Raw genomic sequence first — 27941 nt, forward strand, 5'->3', positions numbered from 1 at the left:
TCTCACAGGAGGAAAAGAGGGTTTTTTTTGCTTTCCTGACAGCCTGTCAAACAACGCTGTATTAGATTGAATTCTGCTTTTTTATAAATTCTTCATCTTTTTGTGAATGCCTCATGATACATAACAGACCAGACGTTCATAACTGCTTTAGTGCAGAATTTCAGACAGCTTTCCAACTGCTGTTACCATGAATAGTATGAGATATTGACAGGTTAAATGAACAGACGCTTCCCCAGGTCAGCAGGTCTTGTTTAATTTTCACTCTGACAGGCTGCACCACTGTGTAAAGGGCATCACCTCCTCCTCCACCCGGCTACAGAGATGAAACTCATGGACTCCTGTGCTCACAGGGGCACAAAGCAAAAGAAGTTGCTCAAGAAGCTTTTGAAAAAAACCTCACATGCAGCATGTTGTGTACTGAAACCGTGCGCTGAGTGCTAAGCGCAGGGCCTGTGGGAGTCTGCTGGGCGGTGTTGATTCTCATACTGAGATAATGTGGGCTATCTGAGGCCCATCTTGTCTTTAGCTTGCATTGCCAAGTTAATTATAATGAAAATTCACAGAGAGGAGAAATTAACTTTTTTTGCGGGGGAAGGAGACACTCCCTTTTGCTCGCTCACTTGTCTTATTTGCTCAGACCGTAAAACAAAACAAAACAGAAACCGAGCAAGGGAAAAGGGTGAACGCTGCAGGAGTCCGACGCGCCGTTGTTAACGGCGTGCGCCGTTGTTCCCCCCGAACTTACCGAAGATGAGGCTTAGACATTGCCAAATATGGACAAAAAACAGTTGCAGGAGCCAGCCAATGGAAAGCAGGCTTGCTGGCTCTGTGGGCTCCAGTGAGAACCTGACAAAGAGAACTCTCTCATTTGCGGAGGGGCTGTCGAATGATACACCGGGGGCTGAGCAGGAGTGAGGGGGAGGAGCTGATACAAATGGGGAGCTTTCCATTCAGAGCTGTGGTTTAAGTCTCGCTGCATGAAGAAAAGCCATAGCTTGCACTGGGTTTTGTTATGCATTGCAGATTTCCCAGGGCTCTGCATTTTTTCCACTATGGGCGGTCTCGCCTGATGCCTCCTTGACTTGTTATCACGAGCCACCCGTGTGCCCAATAGGAAGTGGGCTCTTTCGTCCTGCGTTACGTCATCTTATCCATAGCTGAGGCCCGCTATGCATGGTAACATCCGCAGTGTGTTGCTGAGCACGGCATCCATCAAGGAGGAAAAACCAAGAGGGTGAATTCCATGTCAGAGTTTCCCTCAAATGACATTTCAAAAGGGAAAGCAAACAGTCGAATGCATGAGTCTTATTTACCGCACTCAACAGTGCTAAAATCATTCAGCTACTTCCGGTGCACACATCGCCCACCACTTCCTGCAACCAGCAGTTTAGCTTTTTTAATCTCCTTAAAATCAGATCAATTGAAAATGCATAATGAGTTGCTAATCACTTGGTGCTTGACATCATTTCAGTGAATGACCTGTGTGATTCTTCTCAAGATTAAAACAAAGTAAAGTTTTCTGCGAATGAATGTGACCAAACTGATACAGTAGAATTCATCTGATGTGCCATTTATTGCATTTATTATGTAAAATACATGCATTAAATAGCAAGCAAATACACACCAGTAAGGAATAGGAAGGCGTGTGCATTTAGTCCTAAATTAAACATATACAAAAATGAAACAACACATACATTCTGAGGGAGCTGCCTCTACAGACACACACACACACAGATATGTGTGAATACATCTGAGAATGAATATGTATGTACACATACATGCACACGTATGTATCTCAGTTGATAAGTGTTGCTACACGTATAGGCCTATCATCAAGTTTTCTTGGGGGAAAAGGACTGTGTTTATGAGTGAAAAACGTACTGGCTGAGCAGACTTGTGCTATTTGTCTGCAGACCTGTTCAGGGAAATGAGACACACTGGTGTGTGACAGGAAGGAAAGGAGTGGGAGTGATGTTGGTTTTGCTGAAGGTAAAATGCACATCAATCTCATTTGATTATCAGCCACCCTTGACCCCTGCTTCTCGTTATTCACCTGCTTCAGAGTGTGTTAGCAACAGCTGCCTCGCTGTACCACAACAGTGAACAAACTGTGGCATGTGACGCATAAGAGGGCCGTCGCCAACTACGGTAACCGTCGCCCGAAGTCACAGCTGCAGTCGTCCCCTGCCGACGCGTGGAATGCACGCTTTCATAGGCCTTGTCAGGTTTGCTGTCTTTATTGGACAAAAGGACATCTGCTTCCAGTCCGCTCCGTGTGGGTTACCAATAGTGGCAAGTACGGTATCACTATTAGGTATGAATGGGGGAGGGGCTCAATTGAGATGATACTGACTCAGGCAACAAAGCGCTACTCCTCCACATCACCAAAAACACGATAAACATGCAGTAGCGTAAATACTGATGCTCACATAACAAAAATGCAAACATAACAGCAACGTAGCCAACCAAAACAATGCTACAGGAGTCTATGGTTAAAATGCATTTACTTGCCAGATTGGTCGATTTGAATTTATACGTGAGGTCAACAAGTGAGAGGAATTGTTGAAAAAAGAATAAAGAGATGAAAAAATGTAATGAAGGGGAATACAGGTACTTTCCCGTTCACTGCCTTTAGCAAGGCAGTATACAAACACATAACATCAATTGTGTGGAACTAACCTTGGACTAAAAGGCACAGTGTTTGGTTTTTTTAATGCCAAATCAGAGATGTTCTTAGAGACATTCTATGAATTATAATAATTTGAATAATAGTAATTTTATCCGTGTCATTTTTTTACTTTTATTTTTGAAGATTTTGTCCGATAGTTGGCCTGACCATTAAAGTGAGCCACTTTAAAGAGTCACTTTAACACTAGTCCTATGACCACACCCTACCCTATTTTTAATTATGTTAAGTCCTGCCCCAAATGGGGTCCATCAAATATGTTTCTTTTTCAACCATACAGACAGCGTTTTTTGAAAAGCAAGAATATGTTATTCCAAGCTATTTCAAAAGACAAGACCTGCTCTCCGCAAGAATGTGTTTGCAACCAGTATTTTCCCAGTTACATCCCAGTTACAGCTCCTGTCTGTCAGCTAATTCATCTTGAATAATTTAAATGGCCTCCAGTAGGTTCTATTTAGAATATTATACTGAGTAGTTTTTGTTTTGTCCACTCTGGTCAACCCAAAGCAATATTGCCATGTGTTATCCCAGCAACCATGGCAAAAAAAAATCATTCCCAGTTCTTCTTTCCTTTTTCCTATTAGATCTTTGTGAAGGTGATGTGGTGTTTCATAAGTTTCTGGTAAATATTTGAAGCTATTATTTTACTGGGGATACAGTTATATATACTGTAGATTGGTTCTGGTCTAATGTCCTGTATTACTGCCTTCAGCACTCTGTGGGATTTTAATTATTTTGCTGATTTTGATATGGTTGCAGAAGCAGCTTTCCCCCATAGTACCCAGGGAGTTAAACACGGATCCTCTATTCATAGAAATTGACCATGTTCCTGCATTGATTCAGTTTCCACAGAAAGATGGGTGTTTAGCTATATATGAGCACACTGGCTACTCTGGATTGGGCTTCTGAAAGTGATACTAAGGGATCAGTTACTTTGTTTTTCAGTTCTCTTCCAGGTCTTAATGGTATGGTCCATAATGTGTAGTATGGACATTGGCAATGGCTTGGTGTTCTTTGATTTAATTTGTAGTCAGGCTGGAGAATCATAGGATATGTGAAAGTAATCCGGTCCGGCTTGTCCCATTAAGCAGGCTGTGAGACATAGAGGAATATGTGAAAGAGCGAAGCGAACTTTGTTTAAGGCTGCAGGTTATTAAGTAAAATTTGCGGTTGCTTTAGGACTACAAATGAAAAACTGTTAAAATATCCAGATGTCACTCCCTGTTATTGTAAAAAGAGTGAAAGCCAGATTTCATAAGGGAAAAAGCCCTTCTCAAATAGCAGAGTGGCTCAAGTGCCAGGTTGCCTGCTTTGACTATGTGCACAAAGCAAAAGGCACTTCATAAAAGATGCACCAGAGATATGATATGCATGATTATACAGTACACAATAGAGGCACTGAGGATTTGAAAAGTATGTATGAAGAGAGAGAAAAAGATTATCCAGGTAGTAGCTGTGCGGAGAGGTGGAGAGAGTGCACTACACATGAATGTGTTGCTTGTATCTAGCAAGGCACCATACACCTTTACACATTTGCGGTTACTTGCATCGGATCCTTGCAATAAAATGCAGTCTGAACAAACAACACTATGTGCAAGCTTTTGAATTTGTGCAAACTGTATTTGAACCTGTCTGACTTTACTCTTGCTTGAGTTTATGGGTTTGCATATCGTGTTTATTTCTATTTTTGATGTTTTGACAAAACATTATTTTTAGTATCTGGCACTTTGAGGAAATCTCCCCTAATGGTGTGTCAGTAGCCATTTAGAGGATATTTTGTTGAAAGTTATAATCTTGTATATATTACCCTTTAATGTGAATGTCAGGAAGTTGAGAGACTATAGATAAAAGAGACCCCTTAGCCAGTGTTTTTAATGGGACATACAGATAACACGATTTTCAGAAGGAAATCTCGTTAGGCTGCAGAGTAGATGCAAACCTGAACCCATCCAGTATGTGTAATTCCAACCCCATAATTATCACTGTTATCTTGTGTGGGTGCCCGATGACACATTCTGGTAATTGCATTAGATTGGATCATTTTGATAAGCAGTTGTGTCAAACTTTGGCTGAGTAAGAATGTCTATGTCAATACCTGTGAAAAATATTCTAAGAAAACTGCAAGAAATGGCAGGGGATCTGTCATAAGGGAAAGATTACACATTCTGAAAGCAGAGCTCAGCTTGTCTTAATTTATCATTTCAGTGTAGGGGTGAACTGTCACATTTGCCCTACAATAAAACCTGTCCATTACATCTCAGTGGGAGGCTCTTTAAACAGCATACATTCTCAGTATCAGGCATGTTCCAGCAAAAAAGCACTGGTCAAGCTGAAAAACTCAGGATAAGATTGCAGACCAGGAGATTCTTGCAAATGTAGTAGGCCTGAAACAGATGAAGGCAGAGAGGGTTTAGTAATCGTGATTTTATGTTATTAAACTTTGCTTTATCAGATGCATACATTCTTGTCCTCATATGAAACATAGTGCATAGAAAAGCTGAGGAGAGATGTTTTCATTTTAATCCACTGATGCATCGTGAGATATCATTGTGGGAACCACTCATGTTTATGTGTTTTAATAGGCCTCTACATTGATCCTCTTCTTCTTACTTTTTGGTGTAAGCTCTTTAATTAGGTATAGATGTGCATTGTGTTGTTGTAAAATTGTACTGACAAGTTTATTTAAAAGGAGTTGCTGAAGACTGCCTATATTCTGTTAATAGTGGAGAATTTTAATAATAGCCACAGAGAGCAAAGAAACTTACCACACATAAATTAACCACATTATAGAAATTAACCAATTGCCACTGAGTTCTGTAATATTAAAATACATCCTGTACTCACAATATAATAATATAACATTTCTTTGGTAGCAAAATTTTATCTATAGCCATCACTACAGATATATAGAGTAATATGTACTCGTAGAGTGTACTAGTAGAAGCCTCTGTTTGTGGAGAAATTGATTACATCCACTTTACTGACTGAACAATTAGGCAGAGAATGGAAAGTATTATACCACAGTTTCACTCCACAACAAGTTATGCAACGTTATGCATGCGACATCCAACGCAGTTAAAATGTCACACTCACAGGGCGTGGCTGTGCGAATGGGTATCTGCTCCAGCGTGCCATGGTGTGATGGGGGATGGATGACAGTGGGAGCCAGCAGCCACTGAACTCCCACCACTGTTTTTTTGGCAGTTGAGCTGGAACTTTCCACCTTGAATGCATGATTCCAACTGGCCAGGAAGGACTAAGTCTCACTGTTTGCGCTCACAACAACGTCCTCCGATAAGGTTTCCATCCCACATGGAATTCGAAGATGAATACAATAGTCTGAGGATTTGAGAATGAAAGCATTGACTGAGTCCATCTTAAAATATTTATCCACCCATTTATATTTATGTCAGTGTTTGTGCACTTGATTGCTGTCGACTACACTGACCTCTTAACGTCTGTACCTCAAAGTATAGGGTGATGAAGGATCTAGGATATTCCTGAGCCCCTGGCTGATCAAACTGTTGTTTCACATGATGGCATTTCTGGGGCACATCTTTGTCAATGGATAGGACCCAGAAAGGGAGGAGCTCTAGCCGGCCTTAACAGTGGTCACCTTGAGTCTCCATCACAGCCATGACAGTTTCAAGACAATTGTGTGATGCAACTTCCTTGGCAGTTTCCGCTCAAATTGAGCCTGATGCAACCATGCCCCCTCGTGTGACTTACATCCTGTGCAAAAGACAGCAGCATTCTCTCAGCTTCCTGTGTAGCAATTGCAAATGGTGTTGTAAACAAAGCATGAGCAAGTGCCTGAATACTGCCGAAAAACTCCAAAATTCATAACTTTAATAGCAGATAGAAAGGTTATTCATCTCTTCTTTCTGTCTCCAGTCTGTAGAATGGACACAAAGTTGCTACAGACAAGAACGTCCTTTCTGATAAGGATCTCTGCTTATCAAAATCCCTAAATGCCATTATATATAGATTGAATATAGTGGGCTCTATAAACCTTGAGAGGAAAGACATACGCTGCCAATATTATCATGTACCATACATATTTTCAATCTTCTCATAAACATATTCTTCAATGTTTCTCCTTTCACCTCCTTTTTAGGGTGTTAATTGCAAGGTCTAGTTCACTGACTTTCTAGCCAGGACTTATGGCCAAAACTGACATCTCAGTCAATTTTATAATACACAACAAGGTCTGAAAATTGGAAAAAGAAATATGTGCAAAACAACATGCAGGAAATCTCTTTATTGGAAGCATTTGGCAGTGTGCATTGTCTTTTTTCAGGGCTTATTCAGACCTACATCAGATGAACTTCACAATCTCACATTTTTGCATATATGCACCTTGTGAACCACCACAAACTGTATCTGTGTAGAAATTCATTCAGCACTTGCAGTAACTCCTGGCAAAAGCCAGAGGAAATGCCCAGCAGCACAATCTTTGAGCTCTATGCAGCTCATGGCTGCCACCTAACGGCTGTCAGAATTACAAAACGTAACCCTTAAGACCTCATTATGCAGTCTGAATACATTTTGAACGCTTCACTGACTGAATCTTCATATTAAAAAGATAATATATTCAAAAACATTGAATAAGAGTTACATAACAGTCAGATCAAGTATTCATCGTATGTAATTATATGCACTGCATGGAATGTTATGTATGATTGGTGAATTTCAAATTAAGTACAATATATTTATCATCTGCGCTGTCAAGCATGGAATAATGAACAATCACTACTGTATGTAGCCACTGTGAACATATTATGTACTAGTTATATATGTATTATGTAGATGCAGTTAATCTAAAGCCCTCCTGAGAAATATCAGCCATAATTAGTTTCATGTTTATAAGTTTAAAACTGCATGAAATCAAGTTTGAACTGTAAATCATTTGGACACATTCCCTCACAATTGTGCAAAACCCTGAGTACTGACAAGACCACGACCTCAAAAAGGTCTCCTGTTAATTCCTGTGGTAAACTTTTTCCCATAATCTAGAACAAACATCACTTGTGATAGAGTTCATTTTGTGCGTATTTTCAGCAGAACTGTCATATTTGGTTTATGACAATCACTCTGAACACTCATCCTCTGTTTTTATAGAATGAAATGAAAACCTTTATTCTGGAATGTTGCAAAGATGACATTTATCATTTTTAATTAAAAGTAGTTAATGTTGTTTATTAATCCCACAGGTACTTTAAAATTTTGGGGCATTTCCCCAAAGGGAGCCCTCAAAAGGAATGGAAACAGCAGAACAAAATAATCATTTTGAATTCTAATAACACAAATAAACCCATTCCATTTCCTCTTAGAAATACAGAAGTAATCTCAACACAAATTCCAACATACACACATCGTTCCCCAATAAAAAAAGACAATAGTCCTTTATTATCCTTATTCAACAAATCTTTACTCTACTCAAAACAAGAACAATGGACTATTCAAGAGATGTCACAGATAATGTGAAATATGGAGACATGTTCAGTTTACAAAACAGGACAAATGACTCATCCGCATGAGAAGACATGACAATCAGGGCCGTTTTTACAGGAATGAAACGTGATTGATGGTGCCATTCTTATGTCTTGACAGCTGTGTCTCTGGACTTGTAGATCACTCCTCTGCTTTTCAGCTCCCTCACAACACCTGAGAAGACAAACACAACAGTTTACAGAAACTGTCTGCAATGCTGTGATTTATGGAACATAAACTACAACATGATGCTTCAGGCTAGAGGTGAGTAAAACTCCAAGTAACCCCGCCATCATGCTTATTCAGAAAAACTGGAACTCTTTTCACTCCCCGGTGCAAGAGCTTCCATTTTGTTTCATTGGGAAATTAGGGGAAAAAAGGGAGCTGGAAGCTCAGCTAGTATGAGCAATGTTCCACTTTTTCTGTTCATATTCAACTATAGGCATACGGCTAGCCAATTAGAGAACTAAGGAGGACATCTGATTCTCCCTCCAAAACACAGAGATACGAAGTAGTGTGATCCAAGACCAGTGCTGGGACTATGTCACTATATTCATAGGAAAGTACCTGGAGGCAATCGTCCTGTGACGGTTACAGCATAGACCCCGGGTTTGAAATTGCCTGTAAACAATAATAATAATAATAAAATTAATATCATCCAACTGATTCATAGTTTTAAGCAAACATATCAAAATGGTTCTCCACAAACTCACACACACATACACAAATTGACACTTTAAACAAACCAGGTTAAGACCAAGGAAGAGCCTGACTTCTATCTTCAATTAATTCTGGGATGTGGACATGTGCCTATGTTTGCTCACTCAAAGCCCCAGCGCTCAAGAACATGCAATTTATGCAGTACACATGTGTCGCATTAAATATTGATAAAGGAGACAGTGGAAGACATGACCTACCATATCCAACTGAGCCTATGTGGTAGACATGGCAAATCTAAAGACTCTGTACATTTGTGGTTAATGAATATTCATGATTTTAAAATTGATCACTGGACACCCTACAAAGCAGTCTGATGTGAAATTAATTCATGTGGAAAAAAGCACACCAACTTGTCTTAATAAAGGCTTGCTGTTCTTTGCTTCCATCAACACAAACATATTACTTACTAATTCTCTGCCATTTTGCCACCCAGCTATCCTCCGGGCTCATCATCGCTATCACCCTGAAAAAAAAAAGATGGTTCAAGGTTCAGAACGGACATAACTCACATTTAGCATAAAATCAATCTGCATAGGAAGGAGTGAACTGTACCCATCAAAAGATGAGCTTGTGCACTCGTAAACCATCTCCCGGTTTCCTTTCATCTGGAGGTAGGACTCACAGTTGTCGCAGCCATCATATTCAAACTGATCGATGGTCTACAACAGATGAGAGGAGACATACTGACTGTTAAAACAGTGGTGAGCACCAAGGGATATATTACCTTCGTCTTCCACTAACACTCACTTATCTTGGTTTTTCAAGGCACAACGTGAGAATGGGAATCCTAAATGTCATTTATATCCATGAAAGGCCATCCACTTGAAGGTACTCTCTCAGAACTTGACCTATTCCATTTTTTATTTGTTTTTTTCTTTTTCAGCACTCATACTGGAGGTCTCACAAAATAGCTGGTACTTTTAAAATACACATGCCCATATCTTGACATTTGAAATGTTTCTATTCACCAAGACTGTGCCCTGCATATCGTATCGATCAAAAATGATAATACATGGTGGATACCTAGTTAAGCACAAAAAAAAAAATTAATTCAGCCAATCATATCTCAAAAATGTTGTACTACATTGGATTGGAAATGTATATTCTAATTGTCACTTGCCAAACAGGCAAACTCTGAAGAACATCTGAGAGGATCATAGCAAAGTAGGTCCCATTTCAGATGGGCTGACTATGTCTACTGCACTCATCATCATCATCATCATCATCATCATCATCCGGCCTCAACCGAGATGTCTGCTGTACGGGTGGTTTATAGTAGATGACTTCCCCATGTAAGAACAAAGTACAATGGTGATAAAAAACCAATGATTAAAAAAGCCAATATTCTCTTTGTTTTAGCTACATTACTTTTAAAGACGCCCATTCACACCGAATGCATTGTAGACCAAACACAGACAGCAAGCAAACTACGCTAGACCTAGAGTTAGGTAAATTGGCCTGCTGCTAGCATCGACAGATATTTTTGGTGATCCATTTAGGTTTTTAAGTTACACTTACACCCCTTCCCCGCTCTTGTTCATCAAAAACAACTAACAACTATCAAGCTAGCGCTACAACAACAGCTAACGTAAACAAACTAATTATGAGCTTTAACATTAGCTAGCTACTAATATTAGTCTAGTTCTTCCAAATTCGTTTTAACGTGTTAATATAATGCTAGTTAGCGAAAGCCCATGGGCTTTGTTTGCCTTATTTATGGCGTATATCTAGCCATCTTAGCTACTGCTACATGCTATTTAGCTAACATGACGTCTTTACCTTGACAAGGGAACACAAGAGACACGCTCGCAAGTGGCGAAGATCTTTAGGTACAGTCTCCAGGGCCATTGGAAATTGCCTAACGTTAGATTGCTAATGTTCGTCCTCTAAATCTGATTTCTAACTCGCAGTTTGCTCTCTCCGGTCGCAGAAATCAGCAACAGAAGACTTGTTCCGGCGACGTGAATATACGTCATAAATTTGCGTCGAGGCTATCACCTCGGTCCATGACATCATTGTTACCCGTTTAATCAATGAGCAAAGGGTATAGCTTCTCTTTCACTGTCTTTTTTGACGGAAGGACAGGCTATCCCCCTCCCAAACGCTGATTCAGGCTAACTCAACTCCACATTAGCTATCTAATTAGACATACTCTTGTGATTGGTTGATGAAACTTTTGACAGGATGTTAATGTTTAATGCAAAAAGTAAACGCACTGAATTCCTACGACAAATAATTAGCAAAGAGTTGTGAAAATAAACCCATTGCTTTCGAACAAACTTAACTGCCTGTAATGGAGCTTTTCCATGTTTGTGAAGAAAACGTTCATCAAAAAATCATTTCATAAAGAAGCCCTTTGAATAAAAATAAACAACGGTAGCCACGACTGTGAGGACCTTCTCACAAAAACTTGTGTAGCTACCGTCTGGTGCATATCATAAGAATTCTAAAGCCAAAACAGGAGTTGTATCTAATTATGGTCTCTGATTCCAGCGTCAACTCGTTTGCTATGTAATATCTAGCGGTGCGCTTACGGCTGTAGCTCGAGAACCATGGTTTCCTTTGGAATTCAAATACCTGATATGGGAACGCGCACTAACGGTTCGGGAATACTTTTCAACGGTTCTGAGAGCCATTTGAGAACATGAGAAAGGTCACATTTCAAGGTATTCTTTATAGTTATTTAATGTTAGATCTTGACCAAAGTCTCACAAATATAGCATCGGAGGTGTTTAAATAATTGCTAGCAAGCCAACGACCTAACGCTACTACGATGTGCCTGAGTTAATGGTTCAGCTAGCTTTAACGAGGTTGCTACTGGTTGTCAGTCAGCTAGCTAGCGAAATCCACACGGATAAGATCTTATTCCGTGGATAATTAATGGCTGATCCTTATTGATCGTCATGATAACCACAGTTTATGAATGGTAACTTTTTGTTTATTTGTTTCAATCCAGCTGTTGATCAAATGGAACTAGAAGAGGCCTTCTTCACCCTCCCTATTAACCCCAACAACTTCCCCGCGAAACTCTGGTGCCTTGTGAACAACCCGAAGAATCGATCGATTAATTGGGATCACAGTGGTGAGGGTATCGTAATCAATCAGCAATTATTTGAAACGGAGCTGCTGTCTCCAGTGAAGCCAGTGAGCGAACCAGTTTTCAAAACCACCAATTTCACCAGCTTCATTCGTCAGCTCAACCTTTACGGATTCCGAAAAGTAGATCAGGGTCCTGGTAGCTCAGAGAAATTAGGAGACGGCGATCTCGTCGTGACGGACGGGGTACAACAGCAAAAACACCGCTTTCAAAATCCAAATTTCAAGCGAGACCACCCAGAATTGCTTGTGAATTTAAAACGGCTGACTACTAGCAACAAAGCGAAACTTGAAGCAGGACTAGAAGTTAACTGCAGGCCCCCAAGTCGCATTCAACGACTTCTATCAAATGCATCCGAAGAGGATAAGGGAAAAATAGCTAAGCGTGGTAAGTAGATAAGACTTCTGTGTATGCACCGCCAGTTACAGCAAGGTTTTTTTTTAATACCGAAACGTTGGTGTTTTTTTTAAAAGTAGATTTTCTTAAAAGTACTACAACACTGATAACGTGTGTACAGGTTCAATGTTTGTCGGACAGGTACATCGAGGATACCCCCGAGATAACTCATCCCCCTATCAGTACCAGCCAAGTAGACCGCATCCCATGAAGGGCTATGACCGGACCCCGATCCCACAGCGCGGCTGGTTAATGGGACACAGCGATTCGTCTTCACCTACGACCTTTTTCACAGACAAGGGGATCCCAGTGTCAGTCATTCAGCGTTTTCCTACTGACACAACTTGCTCAGCACAGTCCGGCCCCACTACCAAAAACGTTCAACAGGGTTCACAAGGCATGGCCGCTCCAGGACAGAAGTATAACAATTTCATCCCCCATCATCCACAGTACGCCCCTGGATTTTATGCTTCAGGTTCGTTGTATCTTAGTGATGGGTGTCGTGATAGTGTCGTTATACATTCATACAGTTTATTATATATAGAAGCACATGACTTATTTAGACCACAAAACCAAAGGAGGTTAGTTTGCAATGATCAGATGTTTCTTTAAATGTATAATGTAGATTTGCAATGTTGATACAAATGTGCATTGTTGTTTTTTTTTTTTTTAATTCATGGTTTACAGCAATGTGCCAGTGTTGTTCGCCTGGGTCAGTGACTCCTAACATGACAGGATGTGCCCAACAAAACCATTCCTCATTTTCACAGTACAGTTATTATCAGGTGAGCGAATATTGACAAGACATTTCCACAATAAAGTACCCCTTCAAGAGTAATGTCACATAGATTACATATCGGTTATTAATGAATAATATCATTCATCTCAAATGTGCATTTCAAGCTGTTACTTTGCTTTGCTTTTGGAGTGAACAGAAATAGTTTTAACGAACTCAAGTCCAAGGTAAGAACCTTGATTTGTGCAATAGGGAATGAATGTGTATTTGAGAAAATGTTTGTAAATATTTACAGACAAGATGAAAAATGACACACACCAAAAAAACACATGAAAAATGCTACACAATGAGACTGTGTACTACACTCTGTTCCATTGCATGTGTTTGTGAAAGTCAGTAAGTTCAGAACCTATTATTTGGTTTGGTTTGGTTGTCATGTTGATTGTATACTTTTCTGTCCCTCTTTTAGCCAAATTACCCTATGGGGTTCTTACACCCTTGTAGCCAAGACTGGCAGGGCAATGGTAACGAAGAGGCCAAGAAGAATGATGTCAACTTGGAAACAGTTTTCCAGATAGTTGATGAGCTGCAGGTCTCCCCTAAACCACAGATGGTCAAAGTGGAAAGCCCTGAGAAGCAGTCTGAAGCCACTACTGTGTTACAGCAACAGCTCTCCACTACCATCAGTCTGAATCCAGTCATGACCCCTACCAGACTTTCAGAGACTGACACACAGAATGACCAAGAGCAGGGACTGCCTCTTCCAGAGTCCAGCCAGACAGTTCCTTTGGATTTCTCACAGAGGGCAAGTACCTCATTTGGGTACTTACCTTTTGAGCTGTCAAAATTTTAATAAGTGAGATATATCCCAAGTGTAATTCATAATGAGGTTGAAAACTTTGTACATGCAGGTCACAGTGGAAATCAACTTGAGCCACAAGAAATTTTGTTATGGTCCTTTCCATTGATCTGTGCTTATTGTGAGATTTTAGATTTTCACATTTTTAATTCATGAATTTCATTCATTTGATTTGTTTACAGGTATTGAAAAATGTGGAGAATCTTTCTAGATGCCATGGGAAAACTACAGAGGTCAGACCCTTGGAAAGCAGCAGTAAACTGACAGAGGCCTCAACTTCCCCCAGCAAGGCCAAGGATAGCAGGAGCAGCAGACAACACAAGTCTCTAGGTAATACTTTATTAACAAGAAGTTAGCCAGTCATTTTGCATTTCTTGGTGTTCACATTGGTTTCAATAAGTGTCAATAAGTGTCTCTGTGTAATTGTCTGTAATTGTCTTGTGTAATTATCTCTGTAACTTGCTATTTACACGAAAGTATTTTGTACGAGACATTTCAAAACAAATGTGTGTGTTATCTATACTTGTTCCAAATTAAATGTTCATGAGACTTTTTAAAATATCTGCCACCCTGCAAATGCTTATCCCCTGTGTTGTATTTATGTAATTCTTTCTCCTCAGATCTGCTGGTTGAAGTTGCATGCAAACAGCAATCCTGAGTACAAACAAAACAGGATCTTCACAGCACAGCACCCATTTCCAAGAAATGTTTCACAGGGCTAGCAAAGATTCCTCTTGATTTAAAAAATCCCTATCACTCTCTGTGCCAAAGAATAAGAGTTTTCTTTATGCTAAATGTACTGAGAGTTATTAGCCTGTAATTTCTGAGTAATGAATAAAAGAGTAGGTGTCTTTACATAGTACAAGTACAAGAGGTTGTATATAGTTCATGTTTATGAGTCCATTGTTCCCTTTGCATATTTATTCTAATTTATTGTTGTATTCGCAGAAGAGGTAATTGTATTTTATATATATAATTCAACTTAATATTACGATTTCAGTTCAGTTAGATTATTACTTTGGCAGCTGTAGTGTTAATTTATATTTAGCTCTGTGTTGACATGCTATTGCAGTTTACTTATGATTTGAAGTTAACTCATTTGGCATATCTGTTAGTTACCCAAGGAAATACAAATTCATATTTAACTAATGTTTGATAGGCATTCTTGTAAATCATACATTAATTTACCTCAGTTTTTTGACATTGTTTATGTGAAGTCATGAATAGAGTAACAAATACTCTGAATTATATTACTTTTCCAATGTATTTTTACTTTTATTGTTGTTAAATCTATTCAGATATACAAAACATGTTTAACGTCCCAATCATCTGACTGTAAACTATTGGTTGTATGTTCTCAGGGTTTTATTTGAATACTGAAATTGATCTTAATTTTACATTTTTTCAAATATGCAAGTTTGCTTAGTGATATTGTTGTCTAGTGTGAGGCAAAGCTGTTTCTTCACTATTAAAATACTTTCTAATTAAAATGTAATGTTATTCACAGCAACGTTGACTCTTTCTTCAGTGTTGTATTTCTTGTTGGTCTAATCATACTGGTGTTAACAGGTGGTGATTGTCTGTAGACTGAGCCACGGACTTTTTTTGAGCTTTCACTTATAACCTTCAAATGCTTGAAATCAGATTCCAGACTGTACATATTTTATTTTCCTTCATGTATAGGTAGATAAAGTAGTATCTAAACTCCTTCACTGAGATCATTTTTGTGAATGTGACCAGCTGATAAATGTGTAGTAGTTACAAATCACTCAAAGGAGATGGCTACTGGAGTCACAATAATATGAGTGAGAAATTCTAAACTTAGGGTTTGCTGTAAAGCTATGTTGATAGACAGACAAAATCCTTTAATAATACAATTGGAATATTATATTGTATGTATGCATATGCCCAATGTAGCATTCCAGTACATATTACTTACGTTACATGAATATATTCTATTTATTTCAAGCACAGTACATCATCAAATACTGCTGTTCTTCCTGCTTTTGTTTCAGTAATGAATGATGAGACACCATATTGGAGTCTACACATTCTGTGGTCCTTTCGTAGGAATTCTGGTTTCTATTAATAGTGAGAGAGATCATCACAGATGCTTAACTTGGAAAGTACAAAATATCAGACTCTTTATACATTGTCTGCTGGTGTAATTCTTTGACGGTAACTCAAGAGGGCGCCTGTTTTCCACATATGAAAAAGAGTTGTTCACTTCGAATACAGGCAAACCCCGAAAAAATTTTACCACCTACCTTTTTTACCTAGGTTAATAAGACTGTGTGTGAAACTACAGGTGTATGTGTGCAACAGAGGGGCACAATGTCAAGACTATTCAAACCTGCATGAAACTTTCAGACATTTCGTAGCATTTGCAGATAAAATGAATAGAAGTGACAGATGAGCATTTCAAGCTTCGTTCAGATGTTTCTAACCTCATGTTATGTTGCTACATAACTGACCAGTCCACTACCTTTGCGAGCTAGACAATTACTCAAATTGAGCATACAATTTACAGCTAATTAGCATACCTGTCTGGTCCACTACCTCTACAGATTAGTCAATTTTAGCACAGCGTATCTATAGCCACTAAGATATCTCACGCTGTTAAAGTTAAAGATATTTTGATTTAGATTGCTACTAAACATATTGTTATTCAACATTATCTTGCTGATTGATTTGTTGTCAGAACATTGGCTTTGAATTTAAATTTGTGTTTTGCAATTGTGATTGCAACTGTATAGGAGAAATGCATTTGATAGCTATACTATGTAGTGATAGAGATTGTATCCATTATAACTTGTTAACGTCTGTGATATAATCATCATGATTGGTTGAGAGCCCTGGCCTCACAAAAATATTATTGTAATTTTAATATAATGTTCATAGTTATGTTCAGATACGAATAGCCTGCACCGTTTTGTTTCTGTTTGCAAATTGACAGAAGTGCAGGTTTCTGAAGTGTGTTTTCAGGATGAACATTATTTAATCAATGTGATTCTCTCCTTTCCCCTGTGTTACAGCCTATGTAGGAAGCCATATAGCCATTCCCCAGATAGGATGGTTGCCTCCTGTTATTATGTATTTTATTATTATTAATTTTTGTCAATATTCATTTATTTTTAAATATACATATGCATACATTTCAAATCAGGCTGGTCAGAACTGTAGGCTGTAACTACCATTTTATAACAAACATATTTGTAAAGAAACATTTCCCTACGTCTTTGTCTTTTTTTCTGTGTTCTATCTCAAAGGTTGAACAAAGGACCAGATGATAAGCAATGGCAACACAAGTAGTGGTGAAGTGTTTGAGGGTTCCGCTTAGGTAAATATAGGTATAATTGCTTGCTTGTTTGTTTGGATTCTGAAATAGTACACAAGGAAATCTTTTTTACACATTTTTTACTTTTAGTAAAAAGGTTGTGCATTGATATACGATAAGATTAAGCACTTTTATCAATTATATCACTAAAGTATTTATTTGTAATAACCTCCACGCCACATTATGACATATGGCAAGGTTCATCTTTATTTCTAAATTCATTGTAGTAAAAGAAAAGCAGCTTGCAGAGACAGTAGTTGAACTCCTGGAAGACAAACTGCTCATGGTGTTCTATTTCAATGAAAAAGTATGCTTCAGAGGCACTTTTCCCACACGTGTAAGTCTCTAGAACAGGTTTCCTGTTTCCCACAGTTGTCCATTACAGGTCAAACAATGTAAAGGACAGTTGAGAGATTCAGAAAAATATTGTTGTGCACTATGGAATATAACAACAAGGAATTTAAGGTGAGAAGGCAGCTGGCCCATTTATAACCACCGTCAATAATGCCTAACATTATAATAGATACAGCTTTCATCTTTCAACTTTCAATATTCGGAATCAACTTTGATGTGGTATCCAGGGAAGAAATATTCAACTGTTTTACTTGTAAGAATTTCTATGTACACCATTTTACATCTCAAAAAGGAATCTCTCAAAAAAATTGAAAAAAGTATAGAAAACAAATTCCAAAATGGATGCCATCACCACCACAACTACAAGTTAACAAGGGAGGTGTGAAAAATGAATTATAAAGATTGAACAGCAAATTGATGGCATAATCAAGCAGTAAGCATATCAAGCAAGACACTGTAAAGGGAAAATGGGCTTTTTGCACTCATGGCAGTGTGAAAGAGATAAGATGTATGTACATGTTTTGGATCTTGATGTAGACTGAATCTTCTGTTTTTGTGAGTCAATGTCTTTGACCAGTACAGTAAATGATTTCCACTCCTCTCCATCCTGATGATAGCCTGTATATCAGAGCCAGTTCTGGAAGTATAGAGAGGAGTGACAGCCAGCCTTCAAATACACAGACTGATAGCCACATAAATGAGTTACTGACTAGCACTGTGCTTCACTGTTGAATGATGTAACTGAATAAAAGGCTGGTCACAATCAGCTGAGATGTTAACAGTGTATTCATTGGATCCATTGTTGGATGACATCATCCTTACTGACCCAACTGCCTTTTGACCTGAATGGGAAAGCACCTGCTCAGAACCAGGGAGTACGCCATGCCACTTTGACCTTTCCCCATCCCACCAGGAACTTTGACCCATCTCGTTATCTTATTTCTGACTCAGAAAAAAGGGTACATTGATATTCATAAAATTTCAGTGTTAAATCATTATTAAACAGGCAGTCTTGTGTTTTCCAGATGTATACAACTCTGTCATGAAGGTAATTAGTGACACTCGTCACTTTGTGGAAGCCTGCTGTGGAAATATTTTTAGTGTGTCATAATGCCAACTTCCTCATATGTTGTATTTTCTATATGTTTATTATTAACAGAAATACGTCTTTGACTTAGGTCAAATATTGGTCTGCTGTTAAAGTTTTTGATACCCAGATGAGGACAAGGCCTGTGGTTGACTCTAATTAATACGGGCTTTACTGAGCCACTGATAGACTCTCGCTTAATCACTTGAGATGGTGCCTTACACAGTGTATTCCAGTTATAAGAACCACATCCCTCCAGGACCATAAGATTCTTATGTTTTAAGTTTGGGCTTAAAAGAGGAGCCCGACAAGATGTAACAAGATTTTTAACAGTTTTGTTTTAAACAATAATTTTTTTCTCTGAATTTACTAAGAAATGTCCTTAGCTGAGTTCTTCAAACATGGAACAAAACCTATTTGAGGTATTCAGTATTTTTATACAATCTGTTATTAAATATAATTTTAAAAATATGAGTCACTTCAATTAATTCAATATCTGAATATAATGAATGAGATTGCTGGAGGTGTTCAAATTGCATTGCCATAGCCCAGTCCATGTCCAAATAAATCAAACAGAATATCATAGTTTTAATTTGGTTAGACTCAAATTAATTAATTGTGAGTTTTTCCATGATAAGTTGCTTTGTGGTATCTTGCCTGCTCACATTCATTTTCATGACGTGGCACCATTTTTTCACCTGACAGTGTAGGCTGTGGAATTCCTCTTTTTTATTTGGTCTTAAGACTACCATAAGGCTCAAGAATGCAGCCTTTTTCATCCATAGAAGGCAACGGACTGGCATGAAGACCTTTAGCCAACAGTGCAACTTCTTTTTAAAAAATTACACACAAAGTGAAGCAATGTCACCTTAAAATTATGAATTTTGACTTTAAGTGTTAGATAAAATATCTCACAGAACAAAATTTCAACATATTTTTAATTCAGTAAAATGAGAGAATTGGGTCTGAATACTCATGTCATTCTTGTCTTTTAGTCTATATAAAGTTATACAGAGGTCTTATACAGACTAAGATCATGAGGCCCTGTGCATATGTGGGCTAATGTGTCTTAGAGAGTATCCATGTCACATGCCACGAGTGGTCATAGTGACGAGTGGTTCTGTACATGTGAAATATGTATCTGGGTGGAGAGATAGTTTCTGACTCAACTGAGAACTGAAATTACACAGTATCTTTTATGTTCCAAATGAGTGTCCACTTCAGTACTCAAGGAATATTTCTATCTGGAAAAAAGAAACTCTGGGGTTTGTTTATTTATTTGTTTATTCATTACATTGGGCAAATAATGTCCAAAATTTTGATTTAGAAAAAAGGATTCCATTTTTAGCATCTCCAGACATGATGCCATTTGTCTGTTCTCTGTGGTCTAAATTATATGTTGAAATGCCTAGGATAAATTACAGTTTGGCCACACATGAACAAATTTATAGGAAACATGCCACAAAAGTACAGGGGACAGCTTGGGAATACCCCTGCAATAACTGATTTTATATAAATCCAGTGATCTAGCCCACCACACAGCCAGAGCGAATGTTATTGTGAGAACATGTACAACCAGGCAAAGGTACCTTTCTGTGAATCCAAAATGTCTAGTTATGTTTGCATCTATATATTTATGGGTTCCATTTTTGATCATATGTTCACTGCAGAGTCTGTTCCTTATTAACTCCTAGAGAAACTAACAGAGTGTTGAATTTTAGAAGGTAAATGAATTAATGCACATAATAAAGTCAAAACAAATAATCTGTATTCTTCCCACATCTTGTCCCTGGGACCCCTGTATTTTCATTCAAAGCAATCTCTTAACTAGTCAAGGTTATTGAAAATATTCATTTATGTGCTTCTGTGATTTTTTTATTTTATTTTATTTTTTTTAATTTTTTGCCTTAAAATAAATTTAAACCGAAATAAAGTCAGCCTGACTAACATTTGCTTTGTTCACTGGTGAACTTCATTTCCCACATGTATCCATTTAATTTCAGCAATCTAACCACACGTCCACACTTTCGGCATTTAGGTCTCCAGTATAATTTCACCTGTACACATACCAACCAATCGATAAATGAATGAATTATAGGATGAATGGATGAATGAAAACATTTAATCATTCAATAAATCCACCCATCCCTCCACCCATTTTTATTTAGTGTAAGCGTCTATTCAACGGAGTTGCCACAGGGCGCATTTCAGAAACTAAATGCAGTAGCTGTTGGAAAGATTAGCATATCCCTGAATAAACAGGTGATGTTCATTCTTTGTGGCAGCCATATGTGTTTGCCTTTCTGTTACAATGTGGCCTCAGATCGTCACAGATAAACGGCTAGTTCAGTATAAAGCTTCACAAACAGTTCATTATATTGGGAATAGCCATCTCAGTTCAAACGAAAACCAGCATCCACAGGGGTCCCTAGGACTGCGTTCAGCAAGCTCCGGCCAAGCGTCCTATGCTTGCCCAGATCCTTGGAGCTACGTGCTGCTGAACTTTGTCTTATCTCTCCAGTAGAGGGAGTGCGGTGTCGCCTTTTGGGTTTGTGCAGCCCATGGCTGCTCCACCCTCGGTGACAGGCAGTCAGCAGGTAGACGGTCAATGAGATCCCAGGGGAGGGCTAAGGAAACAGGCAACGAGACAGTGCAAATGTACAGCGTTCCTCTCTGAACTATTATACTTCTTCATATTTCCTCTTTAAGGATTAACTTTGAAGTAGTTTTACTTTTTACAATCCGTAAACTGCCTCTGCAAACCTACAGAAGTTCATTAGCTTGCTACTTTTTCGGCAGTTTTTAACGCCAACTCGAAAGGATTTCGTTTCTGAAATTAGCTCATTTAACCTCCCTGGAAACCTGAGGAAATAATCATCGTGGAAGTGACACAAACAGCGAGCACGTTTTAGATGCTGGGGAAATAATAGCTACCAACCGCCATGTGGATACTTTGGGTACAGAAATTACACGTGATTTTATGCCTTGTGTAATTGTACATGGCTTGCTAGCTACTCAGCTATCGATAGTTAATGTTAGCTAACCAGTGCAACGGTTCCGTGGGTTAAACATTTCACAAGTAGGCTAGCTCGCTACAGCTAGCTGGCGAACTTGGTGATACTTGTCTCGAGAGTACTTTCAACCTGCGTACTTCTGCAAAGGAGCGAATGCAACAAGTTGATTTCATTTAGATTTTTGTTTCCAAAAGTTTGTCGGAGAACGTAACTTTTTCTTAAGACCGCAGCAGCGTGATGGTCTATTCCTGTGGTGCTTACAAGTAGCGAACCCATTGGCTTTCAAGTTTTGTTTTCATTGGAAATTCTCTGCTGGTGGTGAAGTCTTTCCCTATTCCTTGCGGCTCGAAGAAAGGAACTGCATCGGAAGGATTTTCTTGCATTTAAATCCGATATATTCGCGAAACGATGCGTTTTGGTACTTTCGTTGTGTTATTTTAAATCGATCTTGGATTATTACATGGAATACATTTGTTTCAATTAACCATTACAACAACAAAGTGTCGGAAGTGTAATTGAAGTCTGTTTAGCAAGTGAAATATTTACAGAAGCCTGTCCACATTTTTCAGAAACACGGGACTGACTGGATATCCCTCACAATCAAAAAGAGGGAGCGTAATGTTGATGTGCAACTCAAAAATGTGGACAGAGATTGTGGTTCCAGCAAACCGGAGTACGTGTCAGTGCGGAATACAAATCAGTGCACACGTTTAGCAACCTTTATCCGAGCATCATCATTTGTTTTAACGTTAATTTATGTAATCAATGTTTTACTAAAGTTTGAGTGGTACCGGTTAATGTTTATCTTTAGTGTGAGGTTTTTTCCTCAGATTTAAGTAGGATCTACAATTTTACATCATAGATAAGCGTATATCATGCATTTTGAATTTTGTTTCAGACAATTTTTTGAAAGCAGCAAGGATGACCAATTTTTATGTCATTTTTGCGAATAACCTGTCTATGGAGAGAACTTTCAAACGGGCACATCAGAAACCCTTAAACCATGCATAGACGAAGATTTTAAGACTGTCCACGTGCACGCAAATTTGGATATAACAATTTGCATAGTATTTTTACAGGTTGCAGTGATATTAAAAGGAGTAAATCAGAGGGGGGTTTTGTGGATCTGACTTCACGGTGTGGGCTGACAGCTTTGCAGTGCACGATGTACGGCCGGGGCCCGCCGCTGCAGCCGGTGCAATGACCGTTTCTCAGCGGCGATTGGCCGGGCTCTGGCCTTGGCTTCTAATGGCGGCCCTGCAGGTGGTGTTCGGGCAGACGGGCCTGGAGCTGGCAGCCGCAGTGGAGTCGGAGCGATCGGCACCCAAAGCTGTCATCAAGGTGACACTTCTGAAACAGGAGCAGGCGGGGAAGCCTATTACCCTAGAGGGGGTGTTCGCCGGAGCCAGCCCAAGAAGTTATGCTGAGGGAAAATTGATGCAGGTAGGTGTTAAAAAGGGGTGGAAGGTGGGTACGCGTGCATGAAAGTTCTCATAAACGTCCAGCACCCCACCACCACTTCACAGAAATATAATCTACTCATTTACGTTCCTTGGTTTGTACATCTCCTGTCAAATCTTTGTCGTTACTATCCGCAATTCACTGACGCAGTATTTTGATATCGGCAGAAGCCGAACTTTGTTGGTATTGTGTGGTTGATTGTCTCGATTACAGTCTATATCCGTTTTTTTCCGTGCTAGTCTCGGTAAACGACTATCTATTAAGGTTTCCAGCAAGTCTCAGATGCATGCTTGAATCAGTTTTGAACACTGATCTTAAGTCACTCGTAGGAGAAATGTATTGGCAGCGGTGTATTTAAGCGCTGCTTAAAAAGATAAAGGTAATTCTTATTTGTGTCTAAGGACATCTTCTCAATGAATTAAGGGAATGTCCAAGTTGATGAACTGTTCAGTTGTTTTAAGGTTTAAAACAACAACAAAACAATCACAGGTTATCCTCAGAATAATCAGTATTGAAAATCTAAGAGGCACAATTTAACAAAACTATGTTGCAGTACCATTTCTATGATATATTTTCAGTAGTGTTAGCACACCACCGCCAAAGCATGTCTTCCACAAATGCGTAATGGCAGGTAACTCTTACTGTCACCTCCAGATCAACAGATCAAGTAACGGCTCAGTCACCCCTGATTAATTGAGTCCACTTGGGACCAAAACCAGCATGCACAATGGTCTGCCAGGCCCATGACTGAAAAAGGCTGGTCTACTTTGTCGCTTGACTATAACTGAAAGGGAACTGAGGCATTGTCAAAAGCGGACAACATGGAGGCTGGGTGCACTTGTGTGATGAGATTGTCATGGATTATTCACTTCAAAGGGGGGTGTTTCACTGACCCTTAACCAGCTGTTTGAAATTGCCCAAGGTTAGGACCAGAACTTGGATCAATGGCCTATGAAATAAATACCGCAAGGAGAGGCTGACTGGTTTTCATTCAGACAAGTCATTAGCTAACACTGACAGATGTAGCAGATAAAAACAACAACATTACTCAATGCACATCTTCATTTCCCATAGTCAGCCTGTTTGGACAAGATTCCTTACAAGCCATGATTCTGTTCTTTATCTTGGCTAAACTCATTCAAAAAAACTGATGTAAACATGGTGCCTTGTCAACCGCAACCTTCCCACAATCCTCAGTCCCACCACAGAGATTTTTTTTTTCCACTCTTTAATTCAACATTAAGGCAGAGCTGGTAACGCTATCAGTGATGTTGTACTCCCTCCCAGACGTCCAGGCTGCTGGCCATTTTGCCATTTGTGATATGCTTCCATGTTTTTATGCGATGAAAAAATTCCAAATTTCTTCAAGCGACAGTGTTGACATACAGATTTATCATGTCGGCTTTTCATTATATCCCTTTGCTTTACTGCATATAAGCCTCTTCCAATAAAACATTGGTTATTAAGTGTGTCAGCATTCCCACCTCCAATGCCTTTCAGAGGTGATAGATTTGTGGCCTAGTAAACTGTTAGGCCCATGCTGTTCAGTTGCCAGAAACGATTCGTTTTTATAGCTACTTGGACTGTAACGCTTAAGGTGTCAAAACGGGGGGGTGAGTCCTTTTGATGCAACCTTTTGATTTGAGATCTTTAAGTTTAGCTTTCCAGTATGTCTTGAAATACCTATGTAACTAGGATGGACAGATTCCAGTCCAGGAAGGATAGGGCATGTTCTATTTGCTCAGTTTCAGCTCTTAATTGTTAAATTAGTCATTATTTGGAGAGGAAGTCACGTCACCTGGTGTTCCAGGTGTAAATCAGCTGCTACTGTAGTTGAAAGGGAGCTATAACCCGCAAGACTCTGGGCCTCCGGGGCTGGAATTGCCCACTCCTGCTGTAGAGTGTGGTTACCGTCCCCAGTGGGGCCTGCCCACAGGAATGATTTCTGAAAATACAACATTCTCAGAAGTGTTTCTTTTTTTAAATATTGCCACTGTTTGTGCTTAGTAAAACAGTGCGGTTTAAGGTGTGTATGTGTACGTCTCCTAGATGGGGGTCCTCTGTGGTTGTCTTCTGCTGGAGAGTAGAGTTTTATTAACTGTTGTGAGTATGAGTGATACGAGGTACTCTTAGCTCTTGTCTCTGAGCCCATGACAGATGTTAGAAACATTCTGAATAGCTAACCAGGTGGTACAGTTTGCATTTTGAGTATCCATCCTCCATCCATAGTTGTTTAAGAAGGACACCTAAATGTCCTTTTTGGTATGGGAGAAATTGATGGTCTGGAAGATGGGAATTAAACTGTTGCGAAATGCTTTCTTATTTCCTCATTTTCACTTTTGACAAGTGATTTTTTTACATAATGTTTATGACTGTTTTGGAGATCAAAGGCATACTCTGTTGCCACAGGTATTTAAGGAGACTTCAGTTCACATGAGCCACTCCACCTTCATGTATTTCTTTCCGGATGTGGTTGACAGCCTGTTTTACACTGTATCTCAAAACAAAGACATTTAGTAGTCCTAGAAGCATTGTGTATATGGATGAATTCAATGTGGATGTGCGTATGGATGAATACAATGTTGTACCACTGTGGAGTTACATTAAAAATGGTTTCACTTTGAGGGGATTAAAGGGGCATATTAGCTCCTGAAATACCAGCCCACTTTGACCTTCCTATGTGAAGTTCCTGTTATGAAGGTGTAGGTTTGAATTTGGAAGGTCAGCAAAGATGCGATGAACTACTCATCAGTCCTGGAGGGTTTGGGGGTTTTTTTGTGGAAGTCGCATGTTTGGTTCGTTTGTTCTGGTTGGAGGAGGTTGGGTGCTGGAGGAGATGACTGCGGCGGTAGTTATTGGTGTGGCTGCGTCTAATGTTATGAGGATTGACAAGCGGATGGGCTGCGGATGTGGTGCGTTTCAGCCACGGCGAGCTGCAGCCAAGGCAGGAATAAATCATGGAGAGCCTGGTAACGTGGCCTGGGAAGTCCTGTCATTGTGCCGGTGCGCCGAAGCCGTGCGGTTGGTTCCTAAAAGCGCCCTGTTCCGTGTGGAGTGTTCTTTGTAGCTGGGCCGACTTGTTCAAACAGGCTGTAGTTACCTCGGCACACTGCTTTATGTCTTTGCTTTGTGCTCTTGTCCCCAGGGGGAGTGCAGGTAATTCAGAAACGTCGGGGCCCTCTCTTCCTCTCGGTTCACACCCTCCCAGTCTTTGAGGAACAAAGTCGTTCTGCTGGCATTTTATTTAAAAAAAAAAAAAAAAACAGGCCATTTTGGATGTCCATCTATCAAGGGGGGGGGCGGGGGGGATCCACACCTGGTTCTAATAATTGGAAATGTGGCCTTGAGGTTTTGTCCACATTTGAACCCTTTACAGGGTGTGTTCTGTAGACACTTCAGGTATCCAGGGCTAAAATACTACAAAACAAAAACCAAATTTAAGATAATGAGCTTGGCTTTTGAAAATCCAGAAAGTTTTTTTTTAGTTCTTTCAGATTGCAGGCGTGTCCAACACACAGATCCCGAGGCTACTCCAAATTCGGCTCTCTCAATTGTGGTGGAGCATGACAGCCAGTATTCATAACCCACAGTAATTACACCTCTTTGACCACATTTGAGCTTCTTTTGCACATTGTTACTTTAAAGCCACAGGTTGTTTAGCAGTTCCTCTTTGCTGACTTTTTTTCTTTCCCCCATTTGTTGTTTGTTCATGAAAAAACAGGAGTAGGTATGGCATAATACAGTTTTTGTCAGAAAACCATTTTGTGGGGAACACGCCAGCCAGCCACGTGTTGAATGCTGAGGAATGCTTTCTCTTTCCTTAACATCCATGAATGCTGAGTGCCAGAGTTTGTGTCAAACTAGTAGGATTGTTCCAGTATGAATGGTTCCAATCATGGTTATGAGAGCATCTTTCAATCTCTGTTCTTCTGTACTGAGCTATCACTAGCTATGTCATTGAAATGACACAGAATGGCAGTGCAAGTTTAGAAAATGCTTCATTCTTCCACTTCAAAAATGAATTGTGCACATGTGGAAGACTCAAGCAAAATAAAACTGATTAAGCCTTAAAATATCTGCATAGCTTTTAGTTTTTAACTATAGGTCAAGGTCTTTTTGTGTTATGTGATATATGCATATTTTGGTACAGATTGTCTGTGTGGTCTCAAGGAGTTTAGTTTTTGAATAAACTGCAATAGTTAGAACAGAAATTCTTCCTCCCAGTGGATAAGATTGCTTGTTATTGTAGTGTATTTTTAAGATATCACAGTGAGATGATATTCCATTTTATGTTCTCTAGGTTAACAACATGCCCATGCTTTCATAGTAGTTTTTGACGTGGCCATGTGTCCCTCTATTGATCGGAAACCATCTTCAAACCATCGAACACAAAGCTGTCGGGTTACACACGTGCATCAGAAATGCACATCAAAAACGCCTTGGTTCATTTGGAGTCTGTATGTTTAGGTGCAGTAGACAGTTCCTGACCGAGAAATCCGGTGCATTCTGGGATGTCTCTGAACTTGAAGGGAAAGCCATCTGGCCCTTGGGACTTGTGTAAAAAGGTTAGGCCTGATGCATCTTTGAAGTTAATCCTGCAGTGGGCTTTCTGCCCAATTAAATGCAGCTAAACGATTTTAAAGGGTTCACTTTTGCTAAATCCTCTTTGGATGTTTTCTGTGGTTGGCTTTGTACCGATGA

General features: G+C 39.4%; 3 protein-coding genes across 4 annotated transcripts in view; 2 read left to right on the forward strand and 1 right to left on the reverse strand.

Annotated features, from left to right (window-relative positions):
• Positions 1-7898: 7898 nt before the first annotated feature.
• supt4h1 (SPT4 homolog, DSIF elongation factor subunit) lies at positions 7899-10854 on the reverse strand. The gene is made up of 5 exons (XM_036525325.1): positions 10679-10854; positions 9452-9558; positions 9307-9362; positions 8747-8800; positions 7899-8353 (listed from the first exon to the last, which is right to left on the reverse strand). The coding sequence occupies exons 1-5, from the start codon at positions 10745-10747 to the stop codon at positions 8286-8288; spliced, it is 354 nt and encodes a 117-aa protein (XP_036381218.1). The 5' UTR covers positions 10748-10854; the 3' UTR covers positions 7899-8285.
• A 1012-nt stretch (positions 10855-11866) lies between these two features.
• On the forward strand, positions 11867-14620 carry hsf5 (heat shock transcription factor family member 5). Its single transcript, XM_036523288.1, is given in 5 exon segments — positions 11867-12402; positions 12470-12867; positions 13080-13177; positions 13598-13767; positions 14608-14620. Coding segments are annotated over 5 exon segments (1215 nt in total).
• A 7938-nt stretch (positions 14621-22558) lies between these two features.
• The window catches only part of LOC118775768 (E3 ubiquitin-protein ligase RNF43), an 85437-nt gene continuing 80054 nt past the window's right edge, over positions 22559-27941 (forward strand). For both annotated transcript variants that reach the window (XM_036525851.1, XM_036525852.1), the window contains exon 1: positions 22559-23222. In XM_036525851.1, coding sequence (XP_036381744.1) covers positions 22980-23222 — 243 coding nt within the window. In that variant the 5' untranslated portion in view covers positions 22559-22979. The remainder of the gene's footprint in view (positions 23223-27941) is intronic.

The sequence above is a fragment of the Megalops cyprinoides genome, chromosome 3, assembly GCF_013368585.1.
Source record: "Megalops cyprinoides isolate fMegCyp1 chromosome 3, fMegCyp1.pri, whole genome shotgun sequence".
NCBI lineage: Eukaryota > Metazoa > Chordata > Actinopteri > Elopiformes > Megalopidae > Megalops > Megalops cyprinoides.